General features: G+C 41.6%; 1 protein-coding gene across 2 annotated transcripts in view; it reads right to left on the bottom strand.

Moving 5' to 3' along the window:
- The window catches only part of VPS39 (VPS39 subunit of HOPS complex), a 251,793-nt gene that overhangs the window by 63,789 nt on the left and 165,197 nt on the right, over positions 1-22,807 (bottom strand). For both annotated transcript variants that reach the window (XM_044271213.1, XM_044271214.1), the window contains exon 17: positions 3,685-3,783. In XM_044271213.1, coding sequence (XP_044127148.1) covers positions 3,685-3,783 — 99 coding nt within the window. The remainder of the gene's footprint in view (positions 1-3,684; positions 3,784-22,807) is intronic.

Below are 22,807 nucleotides of genomic sequence, written 5' to 3'. Positions count from 1 at the left end.
CGCTATAGTCAGTCAGCTACATAACAGTATTTCTGGTGGTAGAAACCCTTTAACAGTAGAAAGAGAGAGGTGCTCATGCCGCTCTACAGAGCACTAGTGAGACCTCATTTGGAATATTGTGAGCAGTACTGGAGACCATATCTCCAGAAGGATATTGATACTTTGGAGACAGTTCAGAGAAGAGCTACTAAACTAGTACATGGATTGCAGAATAAAACTTACCAGGAAAGATTAAAGGACCTTAACATGTATAGCTTGGAAGAAAGACGAGACAGAGGGGATATGATAGAAACTTTTAAATACATAAAGGGAATCAACAAGGTAAAAGAGGAGAGAATATTTAAAAGAAGAAACACTGCTACAAGAGGACATAGTTTTATATTAGAGGGGCAAAGGTTTAAAAGTAATATCAGGAAGTATTACTTTACTGAGAGAGTAGTGGATGCATGGAATAGCCTTCCTGCAGAAGTGGTAGCTGCAAATACAGTGAAGGAGTTTGAGCATGCATGGGATAGGCATAAGGCCATCCTTCATATAAGATAGGGCCAGGGGCTATTCATAGTATTCAGTACATTGAGCAGACTAGATGGGCCAAATGGTTCTTATCTGCCGACACATTCTATGTTTCTATGTTTCAAGAGGATAAATGAGTCTTAATAAATCAAAATTTAAATCCACAAAAAAAGAAAAGATCCTTAAAACTATAATATTTAATGATAATGCTTAAAACCTAATGCCCAAACTATGATTAGGATACAATGCCAATCAATCATTTAAAGATACAAAGTAAATTACAAGAAAAAGACGCTATGTGTCTGCCATTTATGGCCATAATCTGACTTGTACCTGCCATTTAGCATTTTTTTCCCCCTACGGAAGCTCTATAATTCTCAGGCTTACTATGAGCTGGTAAGTACAAACTAGTACTCAGTACAGAAATCTCTACCATGATCTAGTTATACCCAGGACTGTGACCGTGACAAGGGGAAATCCTCCATGTCTGGAAGAAAGAAGCTTTCTACACCAAGATAGAACAGGGTTCTTTACTGTAATAGCAATAAGAATATATAAATCTCTGCCAGAGGAGAAAGTGATGATGAACTTACTAAAAGACCAAGGATGTATTTCTGGAGTGTAATAATATTATGAGTTACAGTTACAAGAATTCTGGAGAAGGGTGGTTGACCTAGGGAATTTTTTTCATTGCCTGATTGAAGTTGGGAAGGAATTTCTACCTCATGTTTTTTTTTTTTGTTTTTTTTTTGCCATTCTCTGGGTCAATTTCGCAGGATAGCAGGCTGAACTTAAGTGATGCGTGTCTTTTTTCAGCCTTACAAATTATGTTACTAATAACTTTCTGCAGCACAACCTCAGAAGAAACAGCAGTAATATAGGACATTATGCAGCAGTACTGAGCAGTTTAGATGTAAAACCAGCAGTTACGTTAGACACTAAATCACTTACAAACAGCAGTCAGTGGCAGTTTCTCTGCCTGTCTCCAATAGCCTATCCCTTCCACCCCCTCGCTTCTCCTTAGACTTCTAGGTAATCTGATTCTTCACAGAAGACACATTTCAGCAGTTAATTGAGAGTTATTGAAGGAGAACAGTAAAGGAGTATTGTAAGAGTATAAGTAACTAGAAAAGCTAAAATTTCTGGGAAATTGTGTGAAGTATTCTTGCCTCCACCAGTAGTCTACAACTGGAGTTGGCGGAGTAACTGGGTGGAGTGGCTTGAGTAACTGTTGTGTGATTGGAGTGCCTGGAGTAACTGTGGAAAGGTTGGACTGGGCAGAGTAACTTTATGGAGTGGGCAAAGTAACTGTGTGGAGTGTTTGGAGCGAGTAAAGATAGTAAACATTACACTAACCAATTGATTGATCAAATTTAAAAAGTGCACATGGCAAGCTTCATAGAGTGAGAAATGGATTTCAACTTCTATTTATTTATATAGCACATTTAATTGCAATGTTGTTGCCCGAACTGCTTCAGTTACATTAAAACATAAATGTATAAAAAACATTAGCAGCCGATTTGTGTAGGTGGGCTTGAAAATGAGGGAGTGGTGGCAGTTTAGAAATCATGTCCCAATGTTATGGCAACGGACTCTACAGCAAGGGCAGAGAAGAGCGGTTAAAAACAAACTGCTCCAACTTGCTCACCTCATTGGCAGTTGCCATCTTCAAACTGTTCTAGTTTAAAAATTATAAATCCTACAGCAAAGTGCTTTATATTGCGAGAATCACAAGAGCCAGACCTACATTTTGATGCATAGTATGTCACAAAAAATGAAGGCACAGACGAAGTTTAGAAATTGCCCTTCAAATTTGAGGTGGCCAGAGTGGAGTTTCAATAAATGTCAATGGGCGGCGTGAGTTGCAAACAAATGGTCATATTGTGAAAACTATGAGGACTATTGCTTAGCCGTGGACATTTTTAGGGGCAGCAGGGATAGCTGAACGTTTTGATATAAGATTTGTGTAGGTGGGCTTGAATATGTCCTGATTTTTCAGCTCATACTCTAGCTTTTGTCAGCTCCCACTCTAGTTTTGAACATTCCGCCATTCATTCATATGGGACCAATTTCGCCACAAAAACGCAGATAATTTGCAATAGCATACCAATCGGGAACAATCTGCACGTTTCGGTATATTACTGTCTATGTAGTGTAAAAACTGTGGGAGGAGTTAGGGTGGTAAATTTGGCTATAATAATATATATGTGAGATAACAGTAAGTGGTCTTGCCATGCAAGAACAGAACACTTAATGATCTTTCTCTGTACTATTTATAAATTTATGGAAAACACTGAAATGACAGTTACTCCTTAAAGTTCCATAGAACTACTACATAGATCATTAAAGAGGATTCACAACTCACAACTGTTATTAAAGGATAACTGTCATATTTTTATCAAAAAAACTATTTTAGCATATGTTACTGCTGCAGCAGAATTATGCATAAAGCAATCTTTAGTTTCTTCACTTACCACTGTTTTCCTTACGTTTTTTCCCTAGTTACGGCAGTTTTGAATCCTACATTATGAGGATCTTCTCAAGATGGCTCCTCTGCCAGTCTATCTGAGGCCAAAACAGCATTCCCTCAGGTCACATACAAACATGCTGTAGCCATCAGATTGGATTACTGAGAGACACGCCTCCTCACTCTGAAGCTTAATGCAGGCATGCAGTGTGAAGGACCGCCCCTCTGTCTTCCTAGCAGGAGACAGATGAGCAATAGCAACGGTCTTTTAAGGGAGCAGTGGAAAGGGACAAAAGCATTAGTGAAAGTGGTTATTATGAGGTAATTACTTTTTCTGCTACATGAGGATAGGGTTTTGAACACCCCATACACATGTATTGTATCTAAATTGATTCATTTTTCCAAAGTGTTAATTGATCCTTAAAGTATTCTTGGCTGCTTCTGTGTATAAACACATGTCAATCACATGCTCGGCTGGAATTTATTACATGCAGAGCAGAATTACAGTACAGCAAGGAAATATTTATAATATACAGATTACTAAACCACCACTGAGAAAAAGGAGCTTTAGTAAACAGTTGTATACATACATCAGAGATATAATAAAATAACCTTTACATGGTCTAAATATGTAACACGCTTTCTATTATTTTTCTTTTGCTGCATATGTAGGGGAATTAGAAAGATACATTTTTCTTTCTTACCAAATAAGGAATAGCAAGGTGTTTGAAGTTTTCCAATAAAAATGCTAGTACAAGATTTCGGGGAAGGTTTTCAACTTCTGGGAGATCTTCAGTGAATATCTGTTAATAATAATAATGATTACAACAATAGAAAAAAAAAATCACTAAATCAATTAGTAGTAAGGGTGCATTCACACTGCATTTGCAGTATATACATGAGAAGATTTCCAGATGTATACCTCTAATGGATGCCTCCAACATACAGGTCCTTCTAAAAAAATTAGCATATTGTGATAAAGTTCATTATTTTCTGTAATGTACTGATAAACATTAGACTTTCATATATTTTAGATTCATTACACACCAACTGAAGTAGTTCAAGCCTTTTATTGATGATTTTGGCATACAGCTCAGGAAAACCCAAAATTCCTATCTAAAAAAATTAGCATATTTTATCCGACCAATAAAAGAAAAGTGTTTTTAATACAAAAAAGTCAACCTTCAAATAATTATGTTCAGTTATGCATAATACTTGGTCGGAAATCCTTTTGCAGAAATGACTGCTTCAATGCGGCGTGGCATGGAGGCAATCAGCCTGTGGCACTGCTGAGGTGTTATGGAGGCCCAGGATGCTTCGATAGCGGCCTTAAGCTCATCCAGAGTGTTGGGTCTTGTGTCTCTCAACTTTCTCTTCCCAATATCCCACAGATTCTCTATGGGGTTCAGGTCAGGAGAGTTGGCAGGCCAATTGAGCACAGTAATACCATGGTCAGTAAACCATTTACCAGTGGTTTTGGCACTGTGAGCAGGTGCCAGGTCGTGCTGAAAAATGAAATCTTCATCTCCATAAAGCTTTTCAGCAGATGGAAGCATGAAGTGCTCCAAAATCTCCTGATAGCTAGCTGCATTGACCCTGCCCTTGATAAAATACAGTGGACCAACACCAGCAGCTGACATGGCACCCCAGACCATCACTGACTGTGGGTACTTGACACTGGACTTCAGGCATTTTGGCATTTCCCTCTCCCCAGTCTTCCTCCAGACTCTGGCACCTTGATTTCCGAATGACATGCAAAATTTGCTTTCATCCGAAAAAAGTACTTTGGACCACTGAGCAACAGTCCAGTGCTGCTTCTCTGTAGCCCAGGTCAGGCGCTTCTGCCGCTGTTTCTGGTTCAAAAGTGGCTTGACCTGGGGAATGCGGCACCTGTAGCCCATTTCCTGCACACGCCTGTACACGGTGGCTCTGGATGTTTCTACTCCAGACTCAGTCCACTGCTTCCGCAGGTCCCCCAAGGTCTGGAATCGGTCCTTCTCCACAATCTTCCTCAGGGTCCGGTCACCTCTTCTCGTTGTGCAGCGTTTTCTGCCACACTTTTTCCTTCCCACTGAGGTGCCTATTTGTTCAGAAATTTATTTCTGTGTCTTACCCTCTTGCTTGAGGGTGTCAATGATGGCCTTCTGGACAGCAGTCAGGTCGGCAGTCTTACCCATGATTGCAGTTTTGAGTAATGAACCAGGCTGGGAGTTTTTAAAAGCCTCAGGAATCTTTTGCAGGTATTTAGAGTTAATTAGTTTATTCAGATGATTAGGTTAATAGCTCGTTTAGAGAACCTATTCATGATATGCTATTTTTTTTAGATAGGAATTTGGGGTTTTCATGAGCTGTATTCCAAAATCATCAATATTAAAACAATAAAAGGCTTGAACTACTTCAGTTGTGTGTAATGAATCTAAAATATATGAAAGTCTAATGTTTATCAGTACATTACAGAAAATAATGAACTTTATCACAATATGCTAATTTTTTTTAGAAGGACCTGTATGCCAGTATAAAGGCAAAAATATAACAGTCCTGATCAAAAGTTTAAGATCACTTGAAAAATGGTAAAAAAAAAAATCATATTTGGCATGGCTGGATCTTAACAAGTAGAGGTTCAACATGCAACAAGAAGAAATGGGAGTGAGACAAAACATTTTTTGAGCATTCAATTTAATGAAAACAACAAATAAACTGAAACAAGCTGTTTTTCAGCTGATCAAAAGTTTAGGACCACACCTCCAAAAAACCTCTAAACCCCCCCAAAACAGAAAACCAACTTCCAAACATGAACTCAGTAATGAGTAGCTCCACCGTTATTGTTTATCACTTCAGAAATTTGTTTCGGCATGCTTGATGCAAGCGTTTCCATGAGGTGAGTGGGAACATTTCTCCAAGTGGTGAAGACGGCCGCACAAAGGCCATCTACTGTCTGGAACGGTTTTCCATTTTTGTAAACTTCCCTTGCCATCCATCCCCAAAGGTTCTCAATTGGATTTAGATCAGGGGAACACGCAGGATGGGCCAAAAGAGTGATGTTATTCTCCTGGAAGAAGTCCCTTGTCCTGCGGGCACTGTGTACTGTAGCGTTGTCCTGTTGAAAAACCCAGTCATTACCACACAGACGAGGGCCCTCAGTCATGAGGAATGCTCTCTGCATCACCTGGACATAGCCAGCGGCCGTTTGACACCACTGCACTTCCTGAAGCTCCACTGTTTCACTGAATGAAAAACCACACCAGACCATTGTGGCGCCCCCTCCACTGTGGCCCATAGAAAACATCTCAGGTGGAATCTGTTTGTCATGCCAGTAAGGTTGGAAACCATCAGTGTAAATTTTTTTCTCATCAGAGAACAAAACTTTCTTCCACCTTTGAATGTCCCATCTTTGGTGCTCTCTTGCAAAGTCCAAATGAGCAGTTCTGTGGCATTCAAGGAGACGAGGTCTTTGAAGACGTTTTTTTGTTTTTGTAGCCCTTAAGTGTCAGATGCCGTCTGATGGTTATGGGGCTGCAGTCAGCACCAGTAAGGGGCTAAATTTGGGTCGAGGATCGTCCAGTGACATGACGGACAGCCAATTGGATCCTCCGGCTCAGTGCTGGTGAAATTCTTTTTTGACTTTTTTTGTTCCATAACCCTGCGTCCCACCTCAGCAGCGATGGCGCACTGTTAGAGACCCTGCTTATGCAGTTTAACAACCCGACCATATTCAAAAAGGGAGAGTTTTTTTGCCTTTGCCATCACAACGTGTGACTACCTGATAGAAAATGACAATGAATCCACATCTTTGCACAGATTTGTCATTTTAAAAGGCATGTGGTCCTAAAATTTGGATCAGCTGAAAAACAGCTTGTTTCAGTTTAATTGTTATTTTTAATTAATTGAATGCTCAAAAATGTTTTGTCTCACTCCCATTTCTTCTTGTTGCATGTTGAAGCTCTACTTGGAATCTTGTTAAGATCCAACAATGTAAAATATGATTTTTTGCCATTTTTCAAGTGGTCTTAAACTTTTGATCAGGACTGTATAATGTCCTGATCAAAAGAACAGGTGAAAGGGGGTCTTTCCTGGTCCATATGACAAACGTAAACTGCAAACACAGTTCTAATCACACTACCACTAGGTTTGTTTCCATCATTTTTCCTGAACTATATTTAAAGACTTTGATCACAATTTTTTGGCAATTCATCACTGTAAATAATCAAGTTCATTTACACACTTTGTTTGCGAACCTTCTAACATACAACACATTCAGAAACACTTCTCACCATTTCCCTTTTGCACATATTGCTATGTTGCAGCACTGTGATCAAATAAAATTAATGTTGTTTTCCCCATCATTCGGCACCCCATAGTGACAATGTGAAAACAGATGTACCAGGGTGGATAAAAATCAATGATTTAAAAAAAATATATAAATACAATTAAATCTGATTTTTTTTATATAAAATGCTTTTTGAGGAAAATATATTACCATCCAAAGGTTATTCCATCATAGAATAAAGATTAGTTTTTTAATTATGTAGAATAATTCTGTACGTGGACTGCCATATTGTTGAATGGATTAAGGCAGTGGCTGAGGGACAGACAACAGAGGGAATGGAGTATATTCAGACCATGGTCTTGTTACCAATATGGGACCCATATTGTTTACTATCTTTATCAGCGAAATTGCAGAAGGCCTCGATGGTGAGGTGTGTCTTTTTGTTGATAACACAAAGATTTGTAACAGGGTTAATGTTCCTGGGGGAATACACCAAATGGAAAAGGATTTGGGAAAACTAGAGGAATGGTCAAAAATCTGGCAACTAAAATTTAATGTTGATAAGTGCAAGATAATGCACCTGGAGCGTAAAAACCCAAGAGCAGAATATAAAATCAGTGATACAGTCCTACCCTCAGTATCTGAGGAAAGGGATTTAGGGGTCATTATTTCAGAAGACTTAAAGGTAGGCAAACAATGTAATAGAGCAGCAGGAAATGCTAGCAGAATGCTTGGGTGTATAGGGAGATGCATTAACAGGAGAAAGAGGGAGGTGCTCATGCCGCTCTACAGAGCACTAGTAAGACCTCATTTGCAGTATTGTGCTCAGTACTGGAGACCATATCTCATATCTTCGGAGAAGAGCTACTAAACTAGTACATGGATATGATAGACATTTTTAAATACATAAAGGGAATCAACAAGGTAAAGAGGAGAGAATATTTAAAAGAAGAAAAACTGCTACAAGAGGACATAGTTTTAAATTACAGGGGCAAAGGTTTAAAAGTAATATCAGGAAGTATTACTTTACTGAGAGAGTAGTGGATGCATGGAATAGCCTTCCTGCAGAAGTGGTAGCTGCAAATACAGTGAAGGAGTTTGAGCATGCATGGGATAGGCATAAGGCCATCCTTCATATAAGATAATATCTGCCGACACATTCTATGTTTCTATATGTGTAATTATTTTGGTAAATAAATTCCATTAATCCATTCACAATGTCATGCTATTCCAGAGGTTTTTGTAAGATTATTGGGCAGTTTCTTTGCCTACAAGATATTATCACAGATGCTTAGTTTACTTTTGCAGTTCTCAAAACTGAATTTGACTCAGCAGAGATCACATGCCTCTTCTTCACAGCAAAAATGTTATAACATGAACAGAGTTGAGAAAAATACCTTAATCCTAACTTCTACAAACCTATGAATGCAGAATCAACCTAATCAAACTAATATGAAAAGTTGTTATTCTAAAAATCTTCATCTACTTGCATATTATAAGTTATACCAGCAAGAATTAGTCTTTATGTAGAAAACTATGATTTAAATCAAGCCTTACTGACTACTGATTTAAATAGTAATTTAAATAATTTTGATTTAAATCAAATCCACCCTTCTTAGTAATTAGTTTAAAGGGTTTCTGTTACCTGAAAAATGGGTATTAAGCTGGCTGACATTATCGATGTGCTAATGTCAGCTAAACATAACTATATTAGCGCCATCTCACTGTCTAAAGCAGGGGTGCACAACCTTTTTTGGCCTGGGGGCCGCATTGTCACATCGCTCTATTTCAAGGGGCCACAAATAAAACAAAATGTTGATCGGCGCTCATCTGCTTATTACACAAGCCAGTGCAAAGTGACTGGGGAGGAATGATCACTGCCACAGTCATTGCACCTTTATTTAGATTACATGGTAAGTTGTGCTGCAGATAATCGTACATCTTTCATCCTGATAAAATATGCAAATCAGCCGACAAATAAGCAATTCCTTGTTTATCGACTGATTAGCTGCACTATTATGGCGGCCAGATATAAGATATGAGTGCTCCTATGAACATTTTTTCCCAGTAATTGTCTCAAATATCGTGCTGCAGCATAGCCCCTGAAACCGAAGAATTATACTTACCTGTTCCTCACCGCTCCGGTCCTTCGCACTGCCCCCGCCGTTTACACCTGGCAGTGCATTGACATGGTCATACACCACTTAAGCAAATAGCTGGCTTAGGCTACTTTCACACTAGCATTTTAGTTTTCCGGTATTGAGATCCATCATAGGGGCTCAATACCAGAAAAAAACGTTTCAGTTTTGTCCCCATTCATTGTCAATGGGGACAAAACTGAACTGAACGGAATGCTCCAAAATTCATCCCGTTCCGTTTAGTTGCATTCCCATACCGGAGAGCAAACCGCAACATGTTGTAGTTTGCTTTCCGTCCTGGGATGCGGAGCAAGACGGATCCAGCATGACCCCAATGCAAGTCAAAGAGGATGGATCAGTTTTCTCTGCCACAATCTGCCACAATAAAAAACGTATCCTCAATTGACTTTCAATGGAGTTCATGATGAATCCGTCTTGACTATGTTACAGATAATACAACCGGATCCATTCATAACGGAAGCAGATGGTTGTATTATCAGTAACGGAAGCGTTTTTGCTGAACCCTGCCGGATCCAGTAAAAACGCTAGTGTGAAAGTAGCGGTGATGTGGCCACAAGCAGCATGTCACTTCTGAAGCCAGTTATTGACTAGAGCCGTGCAAGTGACCATCGCCATGCACTGCCAGGTGTAAACAGCACAGGGACCGGAAGATGGAGGCAGCGGGGGCAGTGCAGAGGACCGGAGCAGCTGGAGCAGGTAATTATGAATCTTTTATTTCAGAGGCCATGCTGCAGGAACTTAAAAAAAAAAAAACATTTTTACCAGAAAAGTGGCAACATTTCCTTCCATCCTGCCTCCTATTCATAAATCAGTGCATTACTTCACTGCCGAGGACTGAGCTCACTGGTTATTACCCTCTCCTGCCAATCCAGTTATAGGCGCTCTGCAGTAACCAGTAAGCACTTTACATTGCTAGTTGGGAAGGCGCCTATTGTTAAACACTTTAATGACCAGGCCTGAAAAGACCTTATAAACCAGACACTTTATTGTGATTTAGTGCTCATGGTGGTTCAAACGGTTGTAACTATGTATTATCTATTATTTGTTGGACTACCCAAAAAATTTTTTAAGCATTTTTTATTTGGGGGCAAATAGTTTTTAAAAAGTATATTTTTTTTTTCAAACTATAGCTCCTTATTTTTAAAATATGCAAACTGATACCAAAATAAATGATTATAATTAGTTCCATATTTTGTGTAGGCCGTTTTGTTATATAATATATATAGTTTCATGTGAATAGGGCGGTAACGGTGACGGTTTTGGCTGGTGTAGGTGTTTTTTCATTTGTCTTAAATTTTTGCATTATTTTTTTTTAACTTAATTTTTTATATATTTCTGCTACATAATATGTCCCCCAAGAGGTCATAAAAAGACCTTGGGGACACCGTCACTTTTTAAAATTTTGCACTTTTTCCTTTTTAGTTTTTACTTTTATTTGTATTTTATTGTATTATTTTTTTCTAAATGGTTTATTACTTATTTTTTTAAGTATATTTTTGCCACATAATAATAATAATAATAATAATAATAATAAAATACAAATAAAAAGAAAGAAAAAAAAGAAAAAAAAAATACAAGGGACACAAGACGTCATAAAAAAACTGTTGGAGGACAATGAACACTTTTCCTTCTTTCTTTTATTTGTATTTTATTATTTTTTTCTTAAATTCCTTTTTATTTTTATTTTATTATTATTTTTCTTCTAAATATATTTTTGCCACATAATTTATCCCCCAAGGGGTCCTAAAAAGACTGTTGCAGGACAGTGAACTTTAGCACTTTTTCCATTTTATTGTATTTTGTTCTTTCATTTTTTAATAATTTTCATTTTTTTTTGTGCCACATATTTAATTTCTCTTTTCTTTTATTTATATTTTATTGTATTTTTTTTTCAGTTTTCAAATTCTTTTAAATAATTATTTTACAATTATTTATTTATTTTTTTACATATTATTACCACATAATTTGTCCCCAAGAGGTCACTGAAAGACCTTTGGGAGACAATAAGTGACTTTTTTTGTACTATTTTCTCTGTAACTGGAGCATCCAAAGGAGCCCTAGTTACAGGGAAACTAGCCTGCTGGAGGGGGGCTTTGTACCAGGGCAGAGCTGATCAGGGTCAGGGTCTACTGACCCTGCAGCTCTGCTCTCCTCTGCCCCCAAGACACCCAGCGATCACGTGATCGCCGGGTCCACACTGCAGAGCTCTCATAGGGGTGAAGGCAGAAGCTCTGATAAAGCGCTTCTGTCTTCTCCTCGGCTTCCCCGCTCTCACTACTAGCCGGGGACCCTTTCGGCTCCTGCTACAGTGCAGGAGCAAAACCTGTGATCCATCCGCTGTGAGGCGCTCCGGGCAAAAACACAGCTGATCGCAGGATCATGGCTCTGGGGGCCGCAGGTTGTGCACCCCTGGTCTAAAGCCTTTATTGAGAAAAACTAACTTTTGTAATATGCTAATTAGCCTCTAGGAGCAGGGGGGGGGGGGGCGCAGTGAGGAAGTGAGATTTACACTGCAGACATGGCCGGCGGGAGGAGAGCAGCGCTGCCTGGTCCTGTCAATTAAGAGAAGAAGGGCGTGAAAAGAGGTGGGAAAACTGAGCCTCTAGGAGCAGGTGCAACGCTCCTAGAGGCTAATTAGCATATTATAAAAGTTTGTTTTTCTCAAAGGCTTTAGGCAGTGAGATGGCGCTAATATAGTTATGTTCAGCTGACATTAGCACATCACAAAGTGTCCCTAAGCCACCCCTGTGTTGTCTAGGTTGTGTGCTTAGGGTCATTGTCTTGTTGGAAGGTGAACATTCAGCCTAGTCTGAGGTCCAGAGAAGCCTGGATCAGGTTTTCAGCAAGAATATCTCTACGTTTCTTCATTCTGCTTTCCCTCAACCCTGACCAGTTTCTCTCTCCTAGTCACTGACAAAGACAGCCACAGCATGATGTTGCATCTAACATGTTTCACTGTAGGGATATTAGAATTATGTTGTCACGTGCCGGAGACCCTGGGCAAGCCTCCAGGACCTCAGGGAAACAGGTTAACAGGTGAAACAGACCAAGGTAAACCAGAACTTTATTACAAGGTAATCAGAGCACATAACTGAACCAGGGAACTTCAATGTACTGCAACGCATCAGCGGGAGTGAACCCACTGTGCCATTGACTAGCAATACTCTGGAGGGGCGTAACTAAGCAGCTACCTGATCTTCACTAGAGCCTCAAGTGGTGAGGATAGGCTTGAGCCGTTAGGGTAGTTGCCAGGGGCTACTCCAGAGCGCAAACCAAGTCAGTGACAGCTGGAACAGGCGGGCATGGAGATACCAGACAAGGTACCAACAGTAGATTGAGCAGACAAACAGAATCCAGGCACCAAATACAGATGAGGGATACAAGGATATAACAGGATCAACAGACGCTGGAACCTAGAACAGAACAGAGACGGAAGCAGATGCCTGCACCCCAAGCACAATAGAAGCTAGGCGACCCCAGGCAGAGCTGCACACAGACATAGATTCGTAATTCCCCCTCTGGGGAAGCCAGGGACCCTCTCACGAAGGCAGGAGCAGTGAGGCACTGCCGGACAGACATGAACAGAACAACAGAAGCAGTTAGGACTGCCAGACAGACAATAACAGGCAAATGCATCAGAAGCAGATAAGCTCTCCTAAGCTATCAGACACAGGAGAGGTACAGAACAGACATCAGAGCAGGTACCAATCAGACTAGGCATAACCAGACAGAAACATCATCAGAAACATCAATGCAGAACCAGGCGATACCACACCGAAGTGTAGCCAGAAAGCCCCTTGGGTCAGAGGCAAGGGGCTACATCCAGCAAGCAGGACCAGGTCAGACATACTCACAGGCACACCAGAGACCTGAACTTCAGACAAACCAGAACTGACGGACTGAACAGAGAACTGAAGTTCAGACAAACTAAAACAGAACTGACCCCAAGGCATACCACTCATGGGCAGAAGTAGCTGCCTAACGAGCGCACCTGATAGGAAACACCCAGCCAATAAACAGAAACACCAAGATACAGGACAGAAGCACCGGACGTTGCCCCTGGCAACTGGCATACACAGTAAATACCGCAGCCAGTACGTGAAAGCAGAACCTATCCGAGCCAACAGAAGCGAAAAAGAGGAGAGAAGACGTACATTGAGTGCGAACACCACAGAACCGCAGACAGCACACAGCCCCCCGAGCAACCAGCCTCCCCACAGGTGGCGACCTGCAGCCAGTACGCACAGGAACGTGCAGCCAGCCTACACGGCAACACAGGCAGAGTGTAATGCACCATAACATATGTCCATGCAAAATTTATGTTTTTAGTTTTTAATAAATTTGCGAACATGTCTAAAATTTTGTTCTCACTTTCTCAATATGGGTTACTGAGTGCAGATTGATGGGAAAAAATAGATATTTTTTTAAAAGAATTTAGCACAAAGCCACAACATAACTAATTGTGAAATTGATAAGACTCTCCGAATGCACTATATGTACTAAGGCCTCTTTCACACTTGCGTTCTCCGGATCCGGCGTGTACTCCACTTGCCGGAATTACACGCCGGATCCGGAAAAACGCAAGTGTACTGAAAGCATTTGAAGACGGATACATCTTCAAAATGCTTTCAGTGTTACTATGGCACCCAGGACGCTATTAAAGTCCTGGTTGCCATAGTAGGAGCGGGGAGCGGTATACTTACAGGCCGTGCGGCTCCCGGGGCGCTCCAGAGTGACGTCAGAGCGCCACATGCGCATGGATGACGTGCCATGCGATCACGTGATGCATGCGCTTGGGGCGCCCTGACGTCACTCTGGAGCGCCCCGGGAGCCACACGGACGGTAAGTATGCTGCTCCCAGCTCCCCACTACACTTTACCATGGCTGCCAGGACTTTAGCGTCCCGGCAGCCATGGTAACCATTGAGAAAAAGCTAAACGTCGGATCCGGCAATGCGCCGAAACGAAGTTTAGCTTAAGGCCGGATCCGGATCAATGCCTTTCAATGGGCATTAATTCCGGATCTGGCCTTGCGGCAAGTCTTTAGGATTTTTGGCCGGAGCAAAAAGCGCAGCATGCTGCGGTATTTTCTCCGGCCAAAAAACGTTCCGTTCCGGAACTGAAGACATCCTGATGCATCCTGAACGGATTTCACTCCATTCAGAATGCATTAGGATAAAACTGATCAGTATTCTTCTGGCATAGAGCCCCGACGACGGAACTCTATGCCGGAAGAAAAGAACGCAGATGTGAAAGAGCCCTAAACATACCAAACTATCCATGGTGTGCCATTTAACAGGCGTATGTTGCTGTATACCTCCAATAAAACCTCAAAGAATGTAAACAGAGCCCGAATCACATTAACAGAGACACAAGTAAGGTATGATGACAATAATGTTTTAAAACACGGCTATTCAATACATTTAGTGTATGACTATCACAGCGGAGCATGTTACACAGCCAGAGAGAAAAAAGCTCACCTTCTCCCTGGCTGTGACGCACTCAGCTGCGACTGGACAGCTCACAGCCAAAGAGAAGGAGGTGCCCCCTGAGAAAACCTGGCATCTCCTCCTCCTTGTACCAATGCTATCTATAAGCATACAGGGCAAGACAGCAGAATGGGGGGTACAGCGGAACAACAGAGCAGCCGATCTGAAAAAAGAAAAATAACAGCCATCTGCTAAAAATGCCCTACAGTGCCAGGTACATATATTGTAATGTCAGGACCTGTGAAAGGTCCTCTTCGAGCTAACCCGACTATAAACTCATGTCCTTTCAATTACTGTCAACTAGGAATCACGTTTGCAATTATCCCCCTTAGATTAAAAACAAGATGATGTATGAAACATCAATCTAATTTGACCACTTCTTGTTGGTACCTGTTACAAGCAAGAGGGGTCTCTCCACTGCCACATGTTCACCTAATTACTAATTTTATTCAGGCAGCTGCTATGCAACTGCCTTGTATCTGAATCTGGGTTTGGTCATCACCTACATTTGCCTGGTTGATTGTGGTAAAGTTGCTCTATATATCCAGATATAAATCCATTCGGGTTGTCTGGTATAGCTTTGGCTAGATGTATTCCCTTCCAGAAACATTGTACCTTGTTCTGTATTCTGGGATCTGTAATTGAATGATAGGATCTTGTACTAGCCTAGTGTGCTTTCTGTGTCTTCTGGCATCAGTCATGGTCTTTTTTTGGTTGCTCTGCTATTGTCCAGACTAATTTACTGATTTGTATAGATAATGGGGGATCGAGTAGAACTGACCCTAGATCTATGACAAATGCTTGCCATCCACTCCACTGCTGGATCATCTCCTCCTTTTGTGACCCTCAGCATCAAGCCTTTTTCATCCACAGGTGAGTTCTAGTGTCTTTTTATCTACCAGTGTTGATACATGCTTTGTAAATGTTTTTGTGACTGTTCAATTGTTGTGCAATTTAACTCTACTATTTGCCCTCGATGTATCGTAGTAACCAAAGTTAGGCCTTTTTCACACGAGCATAAAGTCCGGATGTGTTCAGGGTGCAGTGAAACTCGCACCATTTTGCAAGCAAGTTCAGTCAGTTTTGTCTGCAATTGCATTCAGTTTTTTCCGAGCGAGTGCAATGCGTTTTTCACGCACATGATAAAAAAGTGAAGGTTTACAAACAACATCTCCTAGCAACCATCAGTGAAAACGCACTGCATCCGCACTTGCTTACAGATGCAATGCGTTTTTCACCAAAGCCCCATTCACTTTTATGGGGCCAGGGATGCGTGAAAAACGCAAAATATAGAACTGATGCATGAAAAAAATGTACACTCATGTACACAGATCCATTAAAATGAATGGGTCAGGATTCAGTGCGGGTGCTATGCGCGGAAAACTCGCTCGTGTAAAAGGGGCCTTACCGTTAGAAAGTGACTGCAATATGTGAACTCCAGTTCTGCAGTCTTGCATACCACTACCATTGTTACAGTATCATATGGGTAGACTGCTCAGTGGCATACGCAAAAATATAGAACATGTCCAATTCTTGTCCGCATTACAGACAAAGATAGGACTGTTCTATTGTGGGCCAGGTGTTCCGTTCTGCAAAATGCAGTATGCATGCAGCTGTCATCCGTGTTTTGCGGACTGCAAAACAGACTACGGTCCTCTGCATGAGCCATTCATCTGGTTCTATGTTCCTATACAATCCTTTTGGTCTCAGGTCTAGTTCCTTATATTTACTATTTTAAGCATACTAATTTCCTCAAGTTCCCAAGCTGTGTCTATTTGGTATATAAGACAAAGAATTATGGCAACACAATATTATTACTTTATTCATGTACAGTCGTGGCCAAAAGTTTTGAGAATGACACAAATATTAGTTTTCACAAAGTTTGCTTTTGTTTGTCCACCTGCCTCTTGAGGATTGACCACAAGTTCTCAATAGGATTAAGATCTGGGGAGTTTCCAGGCCATGGACCCAAAATGTCAAATGTTTTTGTTTGTCCACCTGCCTCTTGAGGATTGACCACAAGTTCTCAATAGGATTAAGATCTGGGGAGTTTCCAGGCCATGGACCCAAAATGTCAACGTTTTGGTCCCCGAGCCACTTAGTTATCACTTTAGTCTTATGGCACGGTGCTCCATCGTGCTGGAAAATGCATTGTTCTTCACCAAACTGTTGTTGGATTGTTGGAAGAAGTTGCTGTTGGAGGGTGTTTTGGTACCATTCTTTATTCATGGCTGTGTTTTTGGGCAAAATTGTGAGTGAGCCCACTCCCTTGGATGAGAAGCAACCCCACACATGAATGGTCTCAGGATGCTTTACTGTTGGCATGACAGAGGACTGATTGTAGCGCTCACATTTTCTTCTCCGGACAAGCCTTTTTCCTGATGCCCCAAACAATCGGAAAGAGGCTTCATCGGAGAATATGATTTTGCCCCAGTCCTCAGCAGTCCATTCAGCATATTTTCTGCAGCTTCTTTGCTGCCCTTCTTGACACCAGGCCATCTTCCAAAAGTCTTCGCCTCACTGTGCGTGCAGATGCTCTCACATCTGCTTGCTGCCATTCCAAGCAAGCTCTGCACTGGTGGCACTCCGATACCGCAGCTGAATCCTCTTTAGGAGACGATCCTGGCGCTTGCTGTACTTTCTTTGACGCCCTGAAGCCTTCTTAACAAGAATTGAACCTCTTTCCTTGAAGTTCTTGATGATCCTAAAAATTGTTGATTGAGGTGCAATCTTAGTAGCCACAATATCCTTGCCTGTGAAGCCATTTTCATGCAACGCAATGATGGCTGCACGCGTTTCTTTGCAGGTCACCATGGTTAACAATGGAAGAACAATGATTTCAAGCATCACCCTCCTTTTAACAGGTCAAGTCTGCCATTTTAACCCAATCAGCCTGACATAATGATCTACAGCCTTGTGCTCATCAACATTCTCACCTGAGTTAACAAGACGATTACTGAAATTATCTCAGCAGGTCCTTTAATGACAGCAATGAAATGCAGTGGAACATTTTTTGGGGGATTAAGTTAATTTTCATGGCAAAAAAGGACTATGCAATTTATCTGATCACTCTTCATAACATTCTGGAGTATATGCAAATTGCTATTATAAAAACTTAAGCAGCAATTTTTCCAATTTCCAATATTTATGTAATTCTCAAAACTTTTGGCCACGACTGTATATAGCATCTGTCCCCACTGGGGCTTACAATCTACTGTAAATTCCAAATTAACCTATCAGCGCTGCAAGACAACAATTAAATTACTAAGCCACAGTGTTCCACATACAAACATTTTCTCCATTCATAGCATGGAAATGTATAACAATTCATTGGATGAATAAATGACTTACTACTTGGATCTGCTTAGTCAATTATATTATTCCCACATGAAAACCTTGTATATAATGACCACAATAAACCACAGAAGGTTCCTTAGAGGTGATTTTGTCTAATAAAGCATGCCTCTTTTATTGAAGATCCTGTTATAGATGTCAATATTGTAGGTCTATTCATCCAAATAATAATGACATTTTAGAGAATTTCAGTGGTTTACTATAATTGGTTTTATTTTTTTCTACTGTACTATATGTACAAATTCTGTATGCCATTGAATACAGATTATACTTCTTGACTGTATATGTTTTGCACCAGATATCAATATAAAACAATGATTTATCTCTAACCTGTTCCTGACATCCACCATACATACAGCTGTGTTCTAAATAATAGCAATGTGTTAAATCCTTCTAAAAGCTTTTATTTCAAAACACACAAATGCATTGGAAACACTACACATTCTATTCCAAATCAAAACATGAAGAAAAATATATCGAATGTGTGTTGTTCCTCTAAAAGAAATTGAAGAAAAGTGAATATTAGACTGTTAAAAAAAATAAATAAAAAATAGCAGTGTTGCATGGAGTCAACCAACTTCTGGCACCTGTGAACAGGTATTCCAGCCCAGGATGATTGGACTACATTCCGCAGTTCTTCGCCATTTCTTGGTTTTGCCTCAGAGACTGCATTTTTGATGTCACCCCACAAGTTTTCTATTAAATTAAGATCCGGGGATTGGGCTGAACACTCCATAATGTCAATCTTTTGGTCTGGAACCAAGATGTTGCACGTTTACTGGTTTGTTTGGGGTCGTTGTCTTGTTGGAACACCCATTTCAAGGGCATTTCCTCTTCAGCATAAGGCAGCATGATCTCATCAAGTATTCTGATGTATTCAAACTGATCCATGATCCCTGTTATGCGATAAATAGGCCCAACACCTTAGTATGAGAAACATCCCCACATCATGATGCTTGCGCCACCATTCTTCACTGTCTTCACAGTGTACTGTGGCTTGAATTCAGTGTTTGGGGCAGGGGCGTAGCTAGGTTAAAACATTCGGGGCAGGGGCGTAGCTAGGTTAAAACATTCGGGGCCTGGGCCCCGGATGTTTTGTCCCATGCCCCGAATGTCCTGCCTGCCTGCTAGATACAACTGTATTGCCGTACACAGAACGGCAAATACAATTGAATCTTACACTGGGAAGAGGTGAAGGACCTTTGGTGACATCACAGGTCATGTGATCAGCAAAACAGGCTGTGATAGGATGACCTGGATGATGCCACCATCATGTGACCAGTGCAGGATTGGACGGAGTGAAGAGGAGAAGGAGCCTAATGGTGATGTCTGTACAGGATAGGTAAGTGAAGGGAGAGGCAGAGCAATGCTGGGAATGGTAGTTATTTAACTGGGATGTATTTTAGGGCTGAAGGGAGGGATGTTATTGACATGGAACTGTGTGCTTGAGGTGGCTGGGGGAGGGAGTGATGTTATTTACATGGGACTGTATGTTGAAAGTGGATGGTGGGGGGGAATGATGTTTATGTACATGGGACTTATTGTTTAGGCCAGTGTTTCCTAACCAATGTGCCTCCAGCTGTTGCAAAACTACAACTCCCAGCATGCCTGGACAGCCTTTGGCTGTGCGGGCATGCTGGGAGTTGTAGTTTTGCAACAGCTGGAGGCACACTGGTTGGGAAACACTGGTTTAGGCTACGTTCACACTTGCGTTTGGTGATCCGCTTGTGAGATCCGTTTCAGGTCTCTCACAAGCAGCCCCAAATGCATCAGTTTAACCCCAATGCATTCTGAATGGATGCGGATCCATTCAGAATGCATTCGTTCGGCTCCGTGCGGTCCCCCGTTCCATTTTGGAGGCGGACCCCAAAATGCTGCAAGCAGCGTTTTTTGTGTCCGCATGGCCTTGCGGAGCCAAACGCATCCGTCCTGACTTAGGCTACTTTCACACTAGCGTTCAGAGCGGATCCGTCTGAGACGAATCTGCTCATATAATGCAGACGGTGGATCCGTTCAGAACGGATCCGTCTGCATTATATTGTAAAAAAATTCTAAGTGTGAAAGTAGCCTCAGACGGATCCGTCCAGACTTTTACATTGAAAGTCAATGGGGGACGGATCTGTTTGAAGATTGAGCCATATTGTGTCATATTCAAACGGATCCGTCCCCATTGACTTACATTGTAAGTCTGGACGGATCCGTTTGCCTCCGCACGGCCAGGCGGACACCCGAACGCTGAAAGCAGCGTTCAGGTGTTCCCTTGCTGAGCGGAGGCTGAACGCTGCCAGACTGATGCATTCTGAGCGGATCCGCGTCCACTCAGAATGCATTAGGGCAGTACGGATCCGTTTGGGGCCTCTTGTGAGAGCCTTCAAACGGAGCTCACAAGCGGACACCCGAACGCTAGTGTGAAAGTAGCCTAACAATGTAAGTCAATAGGGACGGATCCCTTTGCATTGACACAAAATGGTGCAATTGTAAACGGATCCGTCCCCCATTGACTTTTAATGTAAGTCAGGACGGATCCGTATTGGGACTTAGAAATTATAATCTAATACAAACGAATTGGTCCTGAACGGATACATTTGTTTGTATTATCTGTGTGGATCCGTCCTGAACAAGTACATGACAGATCCGCACGAACGCAAGTGTGAAAGTAGCCTTAGGAGATGATGTTTACATGGGATCTTGCGTTGGAGGCGGCTGGGGAGGAGGTGATGTTATTTACATGGGACTGTATGGTGGAGAGAGGATTATAACTGCAGGGGGCACTGCAAATCCAGGGGACATTATAGGCGGTCTTATTACTACTGGGGGCTCTATAGGAGGGTCTTATAGATCCGCCTTATTTCTACTAAGCGCACTATGGGGGTCTTATTACTAGAGGGGTCTGTAGGGAGCTTTATCACCACTGGGGGAACAATAGGGGGCCTTATTTCTACTAGGGACTCTGTGAGGGTATTATTAATATGGGAGGGCATTGTTGAGGAGCATTATCACGGTTGGGGCAGTGTTACTAATAAGGGCATTCTAGAAGGGAATTACTATTGGTGGGACTATGAGGAGTACAATTACTAGAGGGGCCAGTAATGTTTCTTTAGGATAGTATTTAGGGGTATGGGGGGGGTGAGGTTTTGGCATAGCAAGCAGCAGGATAACACTGTGGGGACTCCAGTTGGGGGATAATGATAGAATGTGAGGAAGCTAAGATGTCTGTGTGTCACACTCTGCAGAGACGAGGCGGCTGAGAGAAGTGTCCGGACCGAATGGAGAAGATGATGACAGAGAGGAGACGTCCCCTGGAGGCCCTGGATGTGACAGGTAAGTGCCGCTGTATAGCAAGCACAGCATAGTGCGGGGGGGGGGGGGGACATATTTATTGGGGCTTGTGCCCCGGATCTTTTGAGACCCTAGCAACGCCCCTGGTTTGGGGCTCATCTAACAAACTGTCTCCAGTCACTAGACCCAAAAAACAACAATCTTACTTTCATCAGGCCACAAAATGTTGCGCCATTTCTCTGTGCTCTTTGGCAAATTGTAACCTCTTCAGCACATGTCTTTTTCAACAGTGGGACTTTGCGGGGGCTTCTTGCAGATAGCTTGGCTTCACATAGGTGTCTTTTAATTGTAACAGTACTCGCAGGTAACTTTAGACCCTCTTTGATCTTCCTGGAGCTGATTGTTGGCTAAGTCCTTGCCATTTTGGCTATTCTTCTATCCATTCGAATGGTAGTTTTTCGCTTTCTTCCATGTCTTTCGGGTTTTGGTTGCCATTTTAAAGCATTTGCGATCATTTTAGCTGAGCAGCCTATTATTTTCTGCACTTCTTTATATGTTTTCCACCCGCCAATCAACTTTTTAATCAAGGTACGCTGTTCTTCTCAACAATGTCTGGAACGTCCCATTTTCCTTAGAATTTCTGAGAGAAATGCACTGTAACCAGAATGTACAGCATTTGCTTCCTTCCTTCAATAAGGGCAATAATTGCCACCTGTTTTTCAAAGGAAGAATGACTTCACTAATTGTACTCCACACTGCTATTATTTTTAACATGCCCCTTTCAATTAGTGATTCAATTACAGAGAATCAGTAGAGTAATAGAAATCCAACAGTAATGACAGGCCTGTCATTACTGTTGGATTTCTATTACTCTACTACACCTTCTATAAAATTATTTGCCATATAGAAATATCATTTCTACCAAAAACTGTGATTGATCAGGTTAGTGATGTCTGACTGCTATTATTTTGAACACAACTGTATATGTTGCTGCATGATACGTGTTCCCGCAAAGCACCATATATGTACGGTACAGTGGTAAACAGTCACTGAATCTAAAGTGGATCTGCTGTGGATCTCACATTCCTCTTCCTCCTTATCCAGTGAAGAGGGACACTCAAGAAGGCAGTGCCCTAAGGTGAAACCATATGGATCCCTCCCTCATGATTATCAGCCTCAGATTCCTGTGTTTGAGGGCAGCTCAGGAAGCCAGGTTGACACAGATTTTTTCATAATGCTTCTTCTCTGTGGATTCTTGGATAAGCTTCTTGACTAAACTT

This window comes from Bufo gargarizans, chromosome 11 (genome assembly GCF_014858855.1).
Source record: "Bufo gargarizans isolate SCDJY-AF-19 chromosome 11, ASM1485885v1, whole genome shotgun sequence".
NCBI classification, from domain to species: domain Eukaryota; kingdom Metazoa; phylum Chordata; class Amphibia; order Anura; family Bufonidae; genus Bufo; species Bufo gargarizans.
This window is presented reverse-complemented; position numbering and strand designations above follow the sequence as displayed.